The 17,945-nt window shown below is 43.5% G+C and overlaps 1 protein-coding gene across 9 annotated transcripts in view; it reads right to left on the bottom strand.

Moving 5' to 3' along the window:
- The window catches only part of NAV2 (neuron navigator 2), a 412,855-nt gene that overhangs the window by 247,182 nt on the left and 147,728 nt on the right, over positions 1–17,945 (bottom strand). For all 9 annotated transcript variants that reach the window (XM_017858289.1, XM_017858297.1, XM_017858306.1 and 6 more), the window contains exon 4: positions 9,099–9,171. In XM_017858289.1, the coding sequence (XP_017713778.1) occupies positions 9,099–9,171 (73 nt within the window). The remainder of the gene's footprint in view (positions 1–9,098; positions 9,172–17,945) is intronic.

The raw sequence follows: 17,945 nt of genomic DNA, 5'->3' as shown, positions 1-17,945 counted from the left end.
TTAATCTCTCTGGGCCTCAGTAAAAAGGCAATACGGACACCACTTTGCCCCATTGCACAAGGTTGTTTTGCAGAACAAATGGGAGCATTTAGGCAAAAGCGCACTTTAAACAGTGAAGTCCTTCACTCGTCTTGGTTATTATATGACTACAACCCCAGAGTCCTGAATGAGAGTCTCATACAGTTCCAGCTTCATACCTTAAAAATGACAGTTTTTACTATGGTGACCTTTTAATCTATTGTGTTAACTATGATTCTTTTGAGAATGAAAGGCAGGGAGTGGGGAGCTCTTAATTATACCAGACCACAGTTGGTAGCCAGGACTGATGTGGCAAGCCAGGATGCAAAGTCACTGTGTATAAACCACTCTGTGTGATGTGTGAAGCAGAGAAACGCCCAAGGGGTGGGCCAGCCCCTCAGTCTCTTTTGGTAATTCAGCTTTAATCCTTCAGCCATGCTTCCCTCTCCATACTAAAGAAACCAAAGGAGAGGCACACACCTGTAGCATGTTCCACTTCTGATTCCAAATGTTCTCAGTGGTACATGAGAATCAGAGTGTGAGGCTTGGATGAAATAATTCAGCTAGCTACTCACTTTACTTATGGGAAAACAAAGGCCCACAAGGTGAAGTGACATATCTATAGTCACCCAACTGGGCAGTGACAAGAGCTAGGGACAGAATCAAGGTAAGCCAAGCAAGGGCTGACATACAAGTTAGTGCCTATTAAGGTTAAGAAAACAATTTCCCCTCAAAACTGAATTCACTGAAGGGAGAAAGTACTGTTAATTATGGGGATGGGATAGATGAAATCTATGTAAGATTTATTTTTAATGCCTTTTACAGTTATCAAGTCATACAGTTTATAACAATAAGAGCTATTATTAACCAGTGTGTATCAGGCTAAGCTCTTTACATGCATGATCTCATTTAATCCTTACAATATGGGAAGTGAGTAGGATTATCCCTCTTTCACATAAGGGGAAACAGAAGCTCAGAAAGGTTTTATGACTTGTCCAAGGTAATAAACACTGGAGCTGGGATTTGAATCTAGGTTTTCCGACTCAGGGTCCAGTTTTCTAACACTGTGTAACTTGGCTTACTTGTATAGCCATCATGTTTTATTTATTAAGCTAGCTGGTAGGTATTTGAGTATTCTTTATTTTTCTGGGATGTCAAATATTCCATGATGCATTTTTTTTTAACCATGCGAGAAAAAAACAAGAGGAGAGGAACTAACAATTCAGCATACCCAGAGGATCAGGGGTCATCCACTGCAAAAAGTAGGCATGTTCACATCAGCACCCTCCATAACCTACCAGCCCAATCCCAGTGCAGACAAACAGAGCCAGTCCTGTTGTATTCTCTACCTACCATGGTCATTTAGTCGTTTACTGATCAGAATGGCCATTGTTCCCTAAAACATTTCTTTCATTTGTCAGAGACTATAGTGCTCCTCCAATATACTTCCTCTTAGGAGGCAGCATTTTTATAACAAAGATCTCTCATTTTTTGGAGCCAGAAAAACTTGTGGTTAAATCTCTACAGTCCATCATTTATACACTTTGAGATTTTACAGGATTCAATCTCTCTGAGCCTCAGTTTTCTTCTTTAAAATGAGCATATGTCCTACTGTACCTTTCCTATAGGATTGTTATGAGAATTAATTGAAGATTAAATGAGAAAATGAGGCCGGGCATGGTGGTTCACTCCTGTAATCCCAGCACTTTGGGAGGCTGAGGCAGGCAGATCACAAGGTCAAGAGATCGAGACCAGCCCGGCTAACATGGTGAAACCCCATCTCTACTAAAAATACAAAAAAATTAGCCAGGTATGGTGGTGGGCACCTGTAGTCCCAGATACTCGGTAGGCTGAGGCAGGAGAATCACTTGAACCCGGGAGGCAGAGGTTACAGTGAGCCGAGATTGCGACACAGCACTCCAGCCTGGGTGACAGAGCAAGACTCCATCTCAAAATAAATAAATAAATAAATAACAAATAAAATAAAATAATAAATGAGAAAACGAGTGCACTTAGGATACTGCCCAACTCTGTACTTCCCTTTTTGGCTGAGAAAATGTGGCCATTTTACCTGTAGCCTCCTCAGAACCCACTACAGAGCTCTTCACCCAAAGGAAGGCTGAGAAGTGGTCCATTCTCTCTGCTCATCCCTGTATGCCACAGTCACTGGTGACCAGAAAGGAAAATCACGAATGATCTAACATTAGAGAAAACGCAATGGTAATCTTTCTGGTTTTTAAAACAGTTTTACTGAGGTGTAATTTCATAAAATTAAGTGTACAATTTAATGATATTTAGTAAATGTAGCAAATTCTAGATTTAGAAAGTATTTCTATCATCCTAAAAAGATTCCTTGTGCTCATTTACAATCAATCCCCAAACCCACTCCCAGGCAACCAGTGATCTGCTTTCTGTTTCGACAGATTTGCCTTTTCTGGATATTTCACATAAATAGAATCATGCGATACAGATGGTCCCCAACTAGCGATGGTTTTACTTACAATTTTTCACCTTCACCATGGTGTGAAAGCAACAGACATTCAGTAGAAACTGTACTTCAAATACCCATACATCCATTCTGTTTTTCATTTTCAGTATAGTATTCAATAAATTACGTAAGATATTTAACACCTTATTATAAAATAGGCTGTGTGTTAGATGATTTTGCCCAACTATAGGCTAATGTAAGTGTTCAAGTGTTCTGAGCACATTTAAGGTAGGCTAGGCTGAGCTATGATGTTCAGTAGGTTAGATGTATTAAATGCATTTATTTTCAACTTATGGTGGGTTTATCAGGGTAAGTTGAGGAGCATCTGTATATAGTTTTTTGCATCTGGTTTTGTTTGTTTGTTTTGACACAGAGTCTCGCTTTGTCGTCCAGGCTGCAGTGCAGTGGCGTGATCCCAGCTCACTGCAACTTCTGCCTCCTGGGTTCAAGTGATTCTCCTGCATCAGCCTCCCAAGTAGCTGGGATTATAGGTGCGTGCCACCACGCCCGGTTAATTTTGTGTTTTTAGTAGAGATGGCGTTTCACCACATTGGCCAGGCTGGTCTTGAACTCCCGACCTCAGGTGATCCACCCACCTCGGCCTCCCAAAGTGCTGGGATTACAGGCGTGAGTCATTGCGCCAGGACTGCGTCTGGCTTCTTTTACTTAACATAATGTTTTAAGGTTCATCCACGTTAGAGCATTTATCAGTTTTTATATTCCTGTCATATAGATACACCATATTTTGTTTATCCATTCACCAATTGATGGACATTATAACTGTTTAATTTTCTTTTCCGATTTCAAAAACTCAAGAGTGCTGAATGTGCTGACAGCCACACAGTTTCTACCTTGGGTGGTCTATAACAGACAGTATCCAAAATAGCTAGAATTATATTCTTTCCATATTTCCAAATAGTATTTGTCTGTTCCATGAGGCTTGGTAAGCCAGCTCCACAGGAAGCCTAAAAAAAACCCCAAAGCCCCACAAGAATGTTTCCCTCATGACATTCCCCAAGGCTTTGGAAAAGGAGTTACTATTTTGTATCTGATTAACCTCGCCCTCTGGACTTCTAGAGAAGGAAAAACATGTAGATTTAGAGAGAACTGACTTGCCTAAGGAGACACTAGCCAGTTGTGGCTAAACCCAAACTGGAGCCCTGTTCTTTCTCTTCCTGTGGCCATTCTTGTGGCAACAGAAAAGCAAATTGCATAGGCCATATTCTCAAATTCCAATTTCTATTTGAATTAGTATTGCCTTGACTCCACTTTCTTTGGGTTCGGACTAATCGCTTTCTTCCCATTGGCTGGTCCTAATCTGCATAGATGCTGTAGGTAATGCCAGGAATGAAGAGTAAGATAAATAGGAGTTATTTTCTTTCAATATTTTTAAAGAGAAACTTCAGGCTTGGTTTACTATGGCACAAGTGCTGAAATAATCTAATACAAAGAAACCTGCTTTGTAGGGTATAAGGGATTAAAAGCCAAAGGGAGGGCTGTGCAGACCACAGAGCTACAGAACTCCTATTCAATTCCCTTGAGCCATGGTTGTGTGAGGTTCACCCAGCTGATTAAGGACTGTGGATCCTGCAGCATTGTCCCTGCAGTTGGGCTGGCTGCATAACCGGCATCCACCACTTAACTTGCCCCTCCACTCGTCAGCCCTCTGTGTTCTTGCTGCTCTCCAAGTCTGCCAATGACTCTACCCACAGGAGAAGTGGGATGAGAGGGTGGGAGCAGAGCCTATGGTGCCCCTTCTGCTAAGAAACAGAAACTGAAAGTCCCAGTCAATGCCATACTCAGGTAATATAGGTAGGAGGAAATGGAAACATTCCACCTGCTGCTTTTGCCCTACAGGTCCAGAAAGACCTCCTGCTTTCTAGCTTGGGATGAGAGGAGGAGCAAACTCAGTACCTAGATCTCTGGTCATCAGGGCAGCACACCCAGGACTGAGCTAATCAAATCAGCAACTGGTTTCACTTCAAAGCATACAGTCCTTCCACCTGGAAGGATGTTCCTACTTTTGTGTATACAATGTCTGCAAGGTTTCCCTCCATCATATTAATATTACCTATGCCTGATCTTCTGTTCAGGTTTCCTTTCACCTTCCTTTTCTGTCTGGCAAATGCCTATTGATCCCAAGAAATCTGGGGGGAATCATCACCACTTCTGTGTAGCCCCACTGAGAGCCCCAGGAAAAGTTGATTTGCCTTTCTTTGGTCACCACTGGATCCTGTGCTTACCACTAACACAGCTCTCTCTTATTAACTGGAATCAAGGTTAGTTTAATATGACTTGATTACTGATGTACCCCAGTGCCTAGCACTGGGCCTGGCATACAGGATGTGCCCAGGAAACATTTGCTGAACTAGATAGAATATGCCTTACTCCCCAACCTCCGCTTCTCCATTGCAGGAGGATGGGCTCAGGGCCAGATAGCACAAACCCCAGGTGTTCTCAAAATGGCCAGAGACTAAGGCCATCTTTCCTCACAGGGGCAGGTTTACAGATGGCGGTGACCGGTGGTGTGTTCTGGGGAAGGGCTGGTGGAGGATCTTGAACATCACCCCAGGGCAAAGGGAGGCCCAAGCTCACAGGACTCTGGCACATCTCCAAGAGCAAATAGATGGGTTCAATCTTCAGGAAAACTGATGGGGCAGGGAGGCCTAGTCCAGGGAAGTTCCCCAAACCAGCAGCACCTCCATGGGGCTCGCTTGGGCCTGCAGCCTCTGCCCCCAAGCATCCGCTGTCTGTGCCCTAGAACAAAGGCTCCCTGTGGCTCTCTAGCAGGCGGGTCAAGGCAGGCCTGAGCTGCTGAAATGCTTTCAGGACAGGTGCATACACCCTCCTGAATGCAAACCCAGCTTTAGACTGGGCAAGGGTGGAGATGTATCTATGAGGCCTTCCAACTGCTGATGTTTTTTTCATCAGAGAAGGAGCCTCAGGGCACTCAGTCATCTTCAAAAGGAAAACAGAAAGCATTAAATCCACATTACTTTTTAATACACCACACTGCTTTGCTAGTAGTTATGCAGGTGGATAGAAACATACACAGTAATGTGCATTAGCACACATCAGGCCTTTGAATCAGCAGATATGGGTAGTTTAGCCACTGCTGATCTTGTGGCTCTCCTTTTTTTTTTTTTTTTTTTTTTTTTTTTTTTAACTGTGTAGCTTAATCTCTTTGGGCCTTGGTTTGCTCATCCGTATGATGGGGATAATACTAATACTGACCCCATAAGGTTGCTGGGGATACTAAATAAGATATAAATATGTACAGCACTTAGCTCAGTGACTGACATGTGATAAGTTCTTAATAAATCTATTCCTGTAATTTAACATGATGTCAAATGAGATATTGCCTGTACCCTGAAATTGTGAATAAGGCCAAATTTGAGGATTAAAGGCTCTAAGTACCCTTGCTTGTTATAAGTTTGAGAATGTGGCAGACGTTGGGGCCACTTTCCCAAAGGAATGCAGCAGTTCACACTTTTACCACTAATATCTTCATCACTCCCCAACCTCCAAAAAATATAAGAAGATCTAGATGACAGAATGTCATTTTGGGGAGACCATGTTTGATGATCATGGAGAAAGGATATTTTCCTCCCCTCACCAAGGGGGCAAGGTAGCAGAGTCCTTGGGCCCCTTGAAGTCAAGGGAGTGGCAGCTCTGAGAATCGCTCAAAGTGGGGGTGCTGGCAAGAAGGAGAGTCCTGGTATTCCAGTCCCAAATTGGACATCCGCTTAGAAGAGACTTGGCTGATCTGCCTCTTGGCCACCTGAGTGGGGAAAAGAACTGGAGAGAGACTGTCTGGTGGGGGACTGCTGCCAGGTGACAGAAGGCCTTGCAATTCCACCCACTGCAAGTGGAAAATGGAGCCCACACGTTCCTGCTAGTCCTATGGTAGGTATTGGAGGGATCATAAGACTGAGGTAAAAGATCTGGCCAAGTCTCACAGAAGACCACCAGTGCCCTGGGAGCTACATGGGAGTGAGTCCTGGTCAGAAGGGCCTGCTGAGACTCCCAGCTGAGACAGTGGCGGTGATGTATACTGAGGACACCACCTTCCCCAGCAGCAGAACTCTGCTTCCTCTGTGTTGCCTCAATTCTGGGGGCTCAAGCACAAGAACATGGGAAGGGGAAAGGAGAGAAAGTCAAGTCAGCAGGTCCCCATCTCTCTTCAAACTCCTAAAGCCATTTGTACTGGAAGGAATGAGGGTAAAGAGCTTTGAGTAGAGTACTGAAGTTTGAGATTGAAGTTTAAAATGAGATTGAAGTTTAAAAACGACCAAGACTGAGTCATAAATATGGGCATCAAGTAATTGTAATAACTTGAAGATGACTAAAGAGCTACACATTCTGGCCAAAATATCATTAAGTGAGTCTCGACCCAGCAGGAAGGATGGGGATTCAACATAGCACAGTTAAGGCAGTTACTGAAATACCATAAAACTCCTTCATGGTTATACCACGATGGCTTGATACCACTGGCTACGGTATGCTCTTCCCATGCTCAGAGCCTCCAAGGGTCATCCCAATGTTAAAAAGGGGCAGACGGCTGAGTATCTCTCTGCATGACGTGCCTCCATGGGCTATAACATCTTCTGAAACCATGTTCCAGGTAACCAAGAGTTTAAACCTCATTTCCCTTACCTTTACAAGGCATACCTAGATTTTATCCACCTGCTCTCCCAGAAGATGCCATGATCATGAGCTCTGAAATCACACAGAACTGGGTGCAAATCCTGGCTCTGCCACTCTCTAGCTACATGCTTCAGGGATGTCACTCATAACCTCTTTAAACCAAAGTTTCTTCATCTATAAACTGAGGCTGTCATAAACTCCAACTTTAGTTGTGAGAACTGAAGCCAATACAGATAAAAACCGTCAAAGCACAGTTGGTACTTGTTCATTCAACAAATACTTATTGCATAGATTCTCTATGCCTTGGGGTACAGAGAGGATGGGGCAGATGGGGAGAACAAATGAGGCAGAAGTCAGGACAAGGGGTAGATAGCTGAGTGGCTAGGGGTCACTCCCAGCCAGGCAGGATGAAGCAGGCCTGCAGAGTCTGCATACCCAAGAGGCCCTGCTGCCACTTGCTGCCAAGCACACCTTGTAAAAGTCCCTGCTTGTGCTCTGCTGGGCGACACAGGCCTGTGCCAGGAGTTTAATCACTCCCAGAAAGTAGGAGGAGCATGCCCTGCCACCTACCAGCCAGCATAAGAACTCTGTACCAGGAGGAAATCATGTGTTCCTCTGAATGGGAATTTGCATCTGCCTACGCCCAGTAAACCCCCGCCCCACAGCAAAGCATATTCCACATGTCAGCCAGCCCTGATATTATCCCCATGGATGAGGGTCCGTACCCCAGGGCTGGGGAATCCTCTGGAATGAGGACTGACCACACGACGACTGCTTCTGTGACCTCTGGAAGCAGTGTGTCCGTGCCTGACTGGGAACAGGTCCAGCACATCAGAATTCCTACAATTCATCAATTGGGAATTCCTACAGTCCCAATGAGACACAACACTCCCACTAGGCACTAATCATGGCCATTTATATTGCCCACCCCCGATACCAGAAGAGACTACCACTCAGAAACGCAGCCCGGAAAACCAAGCTTTCACCGTGTAGCAGAGCAAAGGCAAGGAACAGGTCCCAGATGGAATCCATCATGCCTGCAAACTTACCTGCTCCATTTGGCTGTTTGCTTTCTCATTGTTCTCCTCTGCCCCACCCTGACCACCAGAGTCCATGCTAACAGGCATCCTTTCAAAAAGCAGTCTCACTAGGGAAAGGCGCTATCGTCTGAAGCCCAAACTGCTTTACCTGTTCTGGGAAAACTGGAGGCAGGTGCAGCCTAATGAGCTTGGGAGGATGCCTGGGCCTATGGCAGCTCTGAGCTGGCAGCTGCTTGTATTTACAAACAGGAGAGAGAGTGAAAGTTTCAGGCTGAGATGTTGTCTGAGGTGGCTGAGAATTCAAACCAGCCATCTCCAGACCAATAACTAACTTAATAGCAAAACGCTGGTGAACTAATGTGCTAATTAGCCACCAAATTTAAGTTAATTAAAAACTAATCACAATGTAAAAATACAGTGTTGCATTAATAAATCACATGCTTTTTATAAGAGCAAGAAAAAATGCTGCTTCCTCTAATAAAAGTTAGAGATAAGGATTAAGCATTTCTCCCTGGGAACTGTACAGCTGAAATACGTTCTGTGGTGAAGCATGCTCTCTCCCATAGATAAGGCCTGACTTGATAGTTAACTGAATTACTAGACAGGTGAATCAAACCAGCATTGTTTAAGCAAGTCTTTCTCAAATAGGATAGCTTTCCCTTCACTACCCTCTCAGGGTCTTGCAGAGGCAGCTGGTATGGTTGAATCCACATTCTTGGAGTGAGTCTTTGGTGAGTAATAATGTTGGCATCCTCAAGTCTAGGCAACCATTGAGGAACCTAAAGGAAAACAAAACCAGAGGAGCCCACCAACATCCCTTGTCTTAATTGTGTTAATATCATTCATAAATAACAGGTGGGCATTTCTAATCATGAGGCAGCTTCATGACAAGCGCTCTGACTCACCTTCTGCAGACAGCCCCTGGATGTTTATTCCCTTAGCTGCCAGGAAATTCAAGCAGGCATCTATGTTTTCAATCTAGGGGGGAAAAACAACAATATACACTTAATAAATGTTCACACTCTCCAGAGCCATCTCTTATTAGGAACAATGGGAAAACAGAATGCTGTAAAAACGGCCGACAGATGAGTGAACGCAAGACAGGACTCTTTGTCTGTACTTGCACAGGAAAAGTTTACCTAATATCCCAACCACATAGTGCCAAAGGTCGAGGCCTTGCATTGCTCACAGCTGCCAAAAATAACCAGGGTGGAATGGGAGCTCTCATCCTGGTCACTGCCACCACCAGTGCAATCCTGAAAACTTGAGCAGTTGCCAGAAAAATGGAGGTGGGGAAAAGTATAGTGGACACACCCATCTACCAGCAGCTGGGAGAAATTTCCAGCCACCAAAGAGGCAGGCAGTCAAACGTACAAACAGTGAATGGGAGTTTTAGCAGGAATCTGGGTAGCATTTACACACAAAATTTTCCGGATGGGAGGCATTACAGATGACTGGGGATGGCTGTGACCTCCTGAACCCCTCTGTCCTTTGTGCTTTCTGTGACAAGAAGGGACCCACCAGAGTCTGTGAGATCTCCTAGGTTTGCCAGGGCTGACGCCACAGCCAAGGGCAAGCCAGTGTCCGGCCTTCCCAAAAGAACAATTAGGTCATTCCCAAGAGGCTAATTTGACTTCAGTTGTCAGGGCTAATTATTTTTTGGTTTAAAGGAAAATGTTCTGGCTTAATGTCAATGGGTACCATAAGTAAAAGAAATTGCTTTAGACTTGGCACAGAGATCTTTGAATTTCACACAATTTGCATTTAACAGTGGGGACCCCACTCATTCCCCTCCACCATCACCCTACCCCTCATTACTTCCCAGGTTCCATCAACATTCCTATCAACTCAAATCAGTACTTAACCCATGGAATTTATTTTGAACTAATAAATGATAGCCTTCCACAGTATACATGTGACCCTTCCTGTTTCCTCAACCCCAAGCAATTTCCCAATGCTCCTTCATAGCCACAGAAAATGTAAAGTGTCTACATTTAAGAGCTCTAATTTGAGTAGAGTCTAGCTCCAAGGCAGTCTTCCTGAAGTTCACATCCACCCGCCTACTGACATTTGGCATTTTATGACTTATCTACTCCCAGTCTTTACATCTTCCAAGGACTTTAAACTAAGCTATGGGACACCTGAATAAAACTGCACCCGTATTATAGACTCTACTTGACCCTGAGCTTGAAGTTACTCCATCCTTGCATTTTTAGCACAGGTTCCCATCTCCTTTCCAACCTCCATCTCACACTTCAAGGGTCCTTATCTGGAAGACATTTTCTCATCTCTAGATAAAGGTGCAGAATGCAACTTGCTGCAAACTAAATGTTGATGCTATGCATTATGCCTGCCATCATTGCAGAAAGTCCTTTCTTATATACATGGAGGAGAGGTGAGCTTTCTTTTCATCTTTCCTGTCCTCTGTCCAGCCCCAGGGATGACCGCTTTTGATGGTGTTGGTTTTAGCAAGTATTATGTGAGGGAGAAAGTGAGGTAAGGAGGTCAGATTTCTGACCAAGATTACACAGGTCAATGTCAATGGCAGAGCTGGGTGAGAAATCAGGAGGTCCTCCTCCCTGTCATACACAGGAGCCTGCATTTACATAAATGCAGACAACCAGGTGCTATTGGCTTAGAGGGAATGGGGGAGGGGAAAGTAAAGGAAAGACTGGCTGGGAGTACCCTGAGTGTGATGTCTTGGAGCAATCTGCTCTCATTTGTAAGTGTAATAGGAGTTGTGCCTCTAAATGCCACTTCACTATACCATGAAACCCCGCTTTTGAGAAAAAATGTTAATTATCAGTGCTTATTTCTACTGTTGTACACAGTGGTAATATACCAAATCCACTCAAAAGGATTTGTTGCCCCCAAAAGAGACACTAGTATTTAAATCATAATAAAATTATAAAATCCTTCTTCTACTGCTTGCCTTTTCCTATCATTCTCTCCTACTCCTTTTATATAATATCTTTCACATGGCTAGTAAGTGAGGCTTTGGCAATTTTGTTCCCATGGAAAGTGAGAAAAAGAAAAGGCTCACCATCCCTGAATCTCTAACTGCAAATTCAAAAATAGTACACTTGATATTTATCCTGGGAAGTGTCATGGAGGTGGGCTGATGAGGTAGGTTAAGTTTTTTCAGCAATAGTCCAGCAATATGGCACTGAATAAAAAAATAAAGACAACTGCCAACATATTCAAGAAAAGCACTGTTCTACTACAACACTATTTCTACAGAGCTCACATTCCAAGAAGCATAAAGTACATTACTTATATTTATGGAACATTCAACACATACAGCATCATTTAAAGTACATGATAGTGTCTGTTTGCAAGGCTAGCCTTGATACATTTCAATTCAGCCATCTGCTGGACTTTCTTTTAATGTCCGATTCTATTAAAAGGATAATTATAAATAAGTTACCCGAATACTTCTTTTTTAACTTTTTAAAGTCCTGTCATTTTTTTCACAGAATTTTATAATTTTGATCAGTAGCTCTCCACTGGCTAGGGATGGAGGGTGGAGGTGAAGGACCAATTTGTCAACAACTGGCAGCGTTTGGGGCTGTCACAACATGGGCAGGGTACTATTAGCATCTTATGGATAAAGGCCAAGATGTTGCTAAACATCCTAAAACGCACAGGACAGCTTCTCACAACAAAGAACTGTCCAGTCCAAAATGTCAACAGTGCTGAGATTGAGAGGCCCTGAGTTGCAGGATTCTTTCAAGCATTCATTCAGTCAACATCATTGTATAGACGTCTGCTCTGCTCCAGCATGGCACTCAATTCTTTGGATGGTGTTGGTTTTAGCAAGTATTATGTGATACAGAAAGTGAGGTAACAAAGTCAGATTTTTGACCAAGATTACACAGGTCAATGTAAATGACAGAGCTGGGTGAGAAACCAGGAGGTCCCCCTGCCCATCATACATAAGAGCCTGCATTTAGATAATCCTCCTCTAGGGTCCACAGAGCCATTCAACACACACCTTGATTCCTGTCTGTCTCAGGAAGAATCAGAGCACATAAACAAGAGAAGCATTAGGATCCTCCTTTATTAGGTGAACAGAAAAAGCCTAAGGGCACCAGTGTTTTCTTCTAAAGAGAAGAAATACAGGGAGCCAAAAGCAGATGGCTGGTCTGCACTCCGGAAAATGTTAAAACGAAGAACTTGGTCATTATTTAAAAGATCATTCGTAAGTCCATCAAGTGCCTTGAATTTTACCCTTCTACTATGATTTCTCTGTTCACAGAAGGAGTTCAAAAAACATTCCTCAAGTCTCAAATCCACTGTTTAATAATATTCCATTAAGGTTAAAAATCACTGCTGACAAGGCGGCTGAGACCCATGCTCTTTCATCTGCACCCCAGGAATAGAGTGAGCCTGGGAAGCAGAATGGGGTCAGATGTGGCTTCCAACCTCCTGGCTTCATTTGGAAGGAGATCAGAAAGGGAGATTGTTTCTTTGATCCAGTCCTTCTTGTGATTAAAATTCACCTTAAGGTTTTCTTCTAAATACTGTACAGGTAAACACAATCCATCTTCGGGTACTGTTGAAATTGCCAACTCCTACTACATCTCAAGAGGGAACGGCCCCAGCAGCAGCACCCCAGTAGTCATTACAGCACAATGATGTTCTCGTGCCCATCTTCAACAAGACTCATGTGTGATCCAGACACATAGCATGAGATGAGGATCCGATTAAAGTTGGGAGGCAGAGTGAAAGAAAAGACTCTTAAACAGCAAAGTATGTAAATAAGACCAAACTTATTCACTAGCATGTAGTGGCCAATATAAACTACTTTCCAAAATGAGCTGAAAAATACCTGTATGAAGTCTGACATTCCAGTGTTTTTGAAGCGGGCTGGGGACTGGGTGAGAAGCTATTGTAGTTGTTGCCATAGAAATGGGTCCAAGAGCTCTGGGACTGAGTTGCTGGAATTTGCAGCATTAGCTGGGGTAGAGGGGGAAACCCAGAAGAGGGACCACCACATGGCCTGGAGACTCTGGGAGCAGAGAGGTGTTGGATGAAGGATGGAGGTAGAGAAACGGGGCAGACCAGGATACACCTCCCCAGAATTCCCTTTGTTTGGAGCCAAATGTGGCTTCCACCTTGTGCAGTGCCTGAACATCCATGAGAGAGGCTGCAATTAAGCCTTTTTGCCAATCTCTGCTGAGACTGCCATCCCAAAGTTGAATAGTTTTTCAACAGTCTCTGAAGTTTAGACTTGCAGGGCAACTTCCATGGTCTATGTGTGTTGCAGCCTTTTTCTCCCATATCCTGAAGTATTTCCCCACCCAGGAGAGCTAGGGAGTTAGAAAAATCAAAACAAATGCCAAACAACTGGAAAGAGAATCAGGCGATAAGAAACAAATGGAAAACTTTGCATTTCAATCATGATTAAGGCTGGACTTGGGTCTCCTGATAACGTAAAATATGCAAACCTCGGAAGCACTGCTATATATCTCCCTGGTAGCTTAGAGACTGATCAAATACCATCTGTTGTGGCAGTTGTCATGGCAGCATTTTTCTCTGAATACCAGTGTAGCTGAGTGCTAAGCGCATGAAAATGATTAATGCAAACGAAGACCATCTCTATGGGTGCTACCACAGCCTAGGGGAAGATGACATTCTGGGCATACCAAAAAAATGGAACTGTAGTTCTTATGGTATAACAGTTTCTCACCAAGCCCCTTGGGAAATCTCCAGTCTGGAAGGAGAGGCAAACAGCTGCTGCATTAAAGTCAGGCATGGTCACTACCATTTTTGTAAATCATGAAATGCCTAAAGCTTAGGCAGTAAGAGCTTTAGACCCCAGGCAAGGCTAAGTGAGAATCTGCAAGTTCTGGTGACTCTGGAAGCACAGTGTAGCTTCTTCATAAAACTCATGTCAACTCAAACAAATTCCTCCCAGAAGTGGGTGGGACCCTCATACCTGATATTGCTATTCGCCATCAAAAATAATTGTCATCCATTCATTTATCTATTCCTTCACCCCTATTTACTCAGCACCTACTGGGTGTCAACCAATGTGCTGGTGTTGAGTATATAGTGGTGAGTAAGACAGATATAATCCCCAACCTTGTAGAACCTACAGTATAACATAGGGAAACCAGCATTAAATAAAGAACGTACAAATAAGTACACGATGACAAGCTGTTATGGTTACCATGAAAGAGAAGAGTGTTGGAAACGTGTATACAGGAAGGAAGACCTAATCTAGCCTCTGGGTGCAGCAGGGCCAGGGGGTGGGTAACAGACAAGAATATCTTAAGGAAGAGGCAGCATGTAGGTCCACAGACAGGGTTTTTTGTCTGCTTTGTTCACTGATGTAGCCCCAAGCACCTAGGATAGGGTGCAGCACATAATAGATCTACTCAAGAATATTTGTTGACTGAAGGAATGAACGGAAATTTGTGCTGAGACCTAAAGAATTAGCCAGGCACCAACAGTGGGGAGAATAAGAACTTACCAGGGAATCCAAAGCTAAAAGACTCCATACAGGATGCAATATACCACATTCTGGGAACTCAAAAAAAGTCATAATGGCTGGAGCATGGTGGGCAAGGGAGAAGGGCAATGAGAGGTCCCTCGAGCAAGGGCAAACAGGGCCACATTGGGGCATGTTGACCACACAAAGGAGTTGACATGGAGAAGGAGCAAAGGCAAGGGTCTCTTCATTCCTTGGGAAGTCTTGTCAGTACCTCGACCTGCCCCATTACCATGGCAGTAGCAACCCAGCCAAGTCCTTCCTATCTGAAAGCTGGAGGATGGATTGTTTCATGTTAGGGATGGGTCAAACAGGGGCCTCAAGGTAGGGTTCCAGAGGCTTCTGGGCTGGTCACAAAGAAGGGGAGGGATGGCAGGCAGATATCAACATTTGTGGTCACATGTACTGGAAATGTCTGTTCCATATCTAAGAGGTCTCCATATCCTTCTAATACCCCTTCCTCTGTCTCTTTCCAAAGGGAAAAAAGAAGAAGAAAACCATGAAACAAAGCCAAAAAGCAAAATGAACTTTGGGGAAATGCCCTCCTAAATGTCTGTCTTGCAGTGTTATCTGTCTCTTTCCTCTATACTCCTAGAGGCCACCACTTTACCCATGATTGACCCAACTTCTTTTTTTTTTTTTTTTTTTTTTTTTTTTGTCCACCTGTATCAGTGTGGGGGCCCTAGCAAACTCACAAGATCGCATGTCTCATGGAGCATAGTGTGGTCCTGGAGATGCACAACCCCATAGGGCAGAGCTTGCGGGGTCCTGACACTATACTTTTAATTTTAGAAGGGGACCTCAGAAATGAGGGAAACACATGGTGGTGCTTCCAGTTCTCCTGGGCATGGAAATATTCAGGAGATCAGGGCCTGCCCTTGTGTAAGCCACACAGGCTGATGTATAAAGAGCCAACTTCGTCCAGTCATAAGAGGGGCTCCATGACTCTGTCCCAGCTTTGACCATTCAAGTATTATTACCTTTACAGCAAGCCAGTTCAAGCTCTCATGGTGGCTTTGAAACAGGAAAGCTTAAGAATGTGGGAATCAGGGGCTGGACACAGCTTATGAGTCCCCATGTCAGACTGCTTCTCCTCCTGCTTTATTGCCTTGCCCAGCTCCTTTTAATTTGGCAGTGTTATCCACCATACTGTTTATAATATTTATAACTTCAGCTTTCCAAGATGTTGTCAAAATTCCCTTTTAAAAAACTTTTAAGAGTCTCTCTGCTTTACAGCAAATGGGCAAGTCCATATGGATACAAAGAAAATTATCTCTAGAGAAAAAATTGAAAGCAAGATTCTCAAATTCCTCCAGTGACTATCTTTTTCCACTTTGCTTCCAAGTGCCTAGAATACATTTTCCTATTATTTTCTGACTTCTCAATTTTTCCCTTGAAACAAAGAAAGAAACCTGGGAGGGGAGTTGTAGCTAAAGTTCTAGAAGTCTATCCTTACTCTGGAGGTTCCCATAAGAAACTCTTATGGTTGAACTCTGTTCTTTTTTAGAGATGGTAGACCCTACAAGAGGAAAAATTCCACTGGTGACCAGTGTTGTCAGAAAGGCCCAAGGATACCTTTGTGTACATTCAGTCAGTATCCCATTCTGTATATCCTTTCTCCTGCTACAATTTCAGAGTAACTCTCCTTAAAACTTCCTAGCACTTCCAAAAGGAATCACTGCTCCAAGTCAAGGACTTCAAGCTAGAAGCTGGACACAAACACAAAAGGGGAATGATTAGGGCTAAGGAGTGATATTTAGAGGATGTAATACAGGCTTTAGGCTCTGACAAGTCTGGATTCAAATCTTGTTTCTGGCATTTACTAAATTACGATGTTCAGCAAGTTACCCCAGTGTCCTGATCTATAAAATGGGCATCATAACACCTACCCCCCAGGGTGGTGGTTGTCATTAGACAAGAGGATATATTTGTGATGTTTAATGTGTGCCCAACAACTGGTAGTTTTTGTTACTGTGTTGTAATTTTAGGTATGAGTGGCCCTGGACAATAGTTCTAAGGACAGGACATTCCAAAGTTGTGTCTTGGGTTGGCCCCTGGTGAAACAGAGAATTGAACAGGCTTATCTGCTTTCCGTTTCCTCCTCCAGGCTTTCCTTTCAAGCACAGCTCTCCAGGAATCTAGGCCCTCTCCATAACCTGATGTCATGCTTACTTCTCCACAACTTTCTTGAAAAGTTGCTGATAAACAAATTCACGCCACGACAGAAGGGACTGCCATTGGCTTCCCACATTACCTCTTGCCCACAATTATTAGGTGACAATATCTGTTTAAAAGAACATGACTTTGGACTCCTCCATACCTGGTTCTGGCTCCCTGACAGATGCCCACAAGACGCTGAGAAAATTATTAACTGCTTCAAGCCTTAGATTTGTCATCTGTAACATGAAATGCTGATATCTATCTCCCACCATTACTGAGAGGATTGGGTGGGTGGATATATGTCAATGATCTGGAACTTCACATATTCAGAGCTCTAAAAGGGCTCATTCTTCATGTGATTTCATAATGGCAGAATTTTCATACCAGTGGCATTTCCTGAAAGTGAAAGATCATTTTGAAGTGTGAGACACTCTGAGACTTGTTAAATTATGTGACACTAGTACAGCCTTTCTACAAATATATAATTTGTCACTAGCATTCATTTTTACCCTGCCAGAACCACAACTATCTATCCAAAAAACTTTGTGGTCCAAGTCTCTTCTATTGAGTTACATGAGAAACCCTAAGACCTTTAAGGCAAATAGTTTTCGTTAAGGAGAGTCAACAGTCCATTATGAAAACAGTATGGAAGTTCCTCAAAACTTAAAATAGAACTACCATAAGAACTACCACTGTCAAAAGGAAAGGAAATCGGTATTTCAAAGAGGTATTTGGCCATTCAAGCATTAACGTTTACAGCAAGCCGGTTCAAGCTCTCATGGTGGCTTTGAAACAGGAAAGCTTAAGAATGTGAGAATCAGGGGCTGTACACAGCTTATGAGTCCCCATGTCAGACTGCTTCTCCTCCTGCTTTATTGCCTCGCCCAGCTCCTCTTAATTTGGGGACTCATGTTCACTGCAGCACTATTCACAACTACCAGGTTAGGAAAATAATCTAAGTGTGCAATGCATCAGAGGATAAAAGGATACAGAAAATGTGGTATATGCACACAATAAAATATTATTCAGCCATAATAAAGGAGGGAAATCCTGCCATTTGCAACAACATGGATGGGCCTGAAGGACATGATGCTAG

Source organism: Rhinopithecus bieti, unplaced genomic scaffold, assembly GCF_001698545.2.
Source record: "Rhinopithecus bieti isolate Rb0 unplaced genomic scaffold, ASM169854v2 scaffold_2350, whole genome shotgun sequence".
NCBI lineage: Eukaryota > Metazoa > Chordata > Mammalia > Primates > Cercopithecidae > Rhinopithecus > Rhinopithecus bieti.
This window is presented reverse-complemented; position numbering and strand designations above follow the sequence as displayed.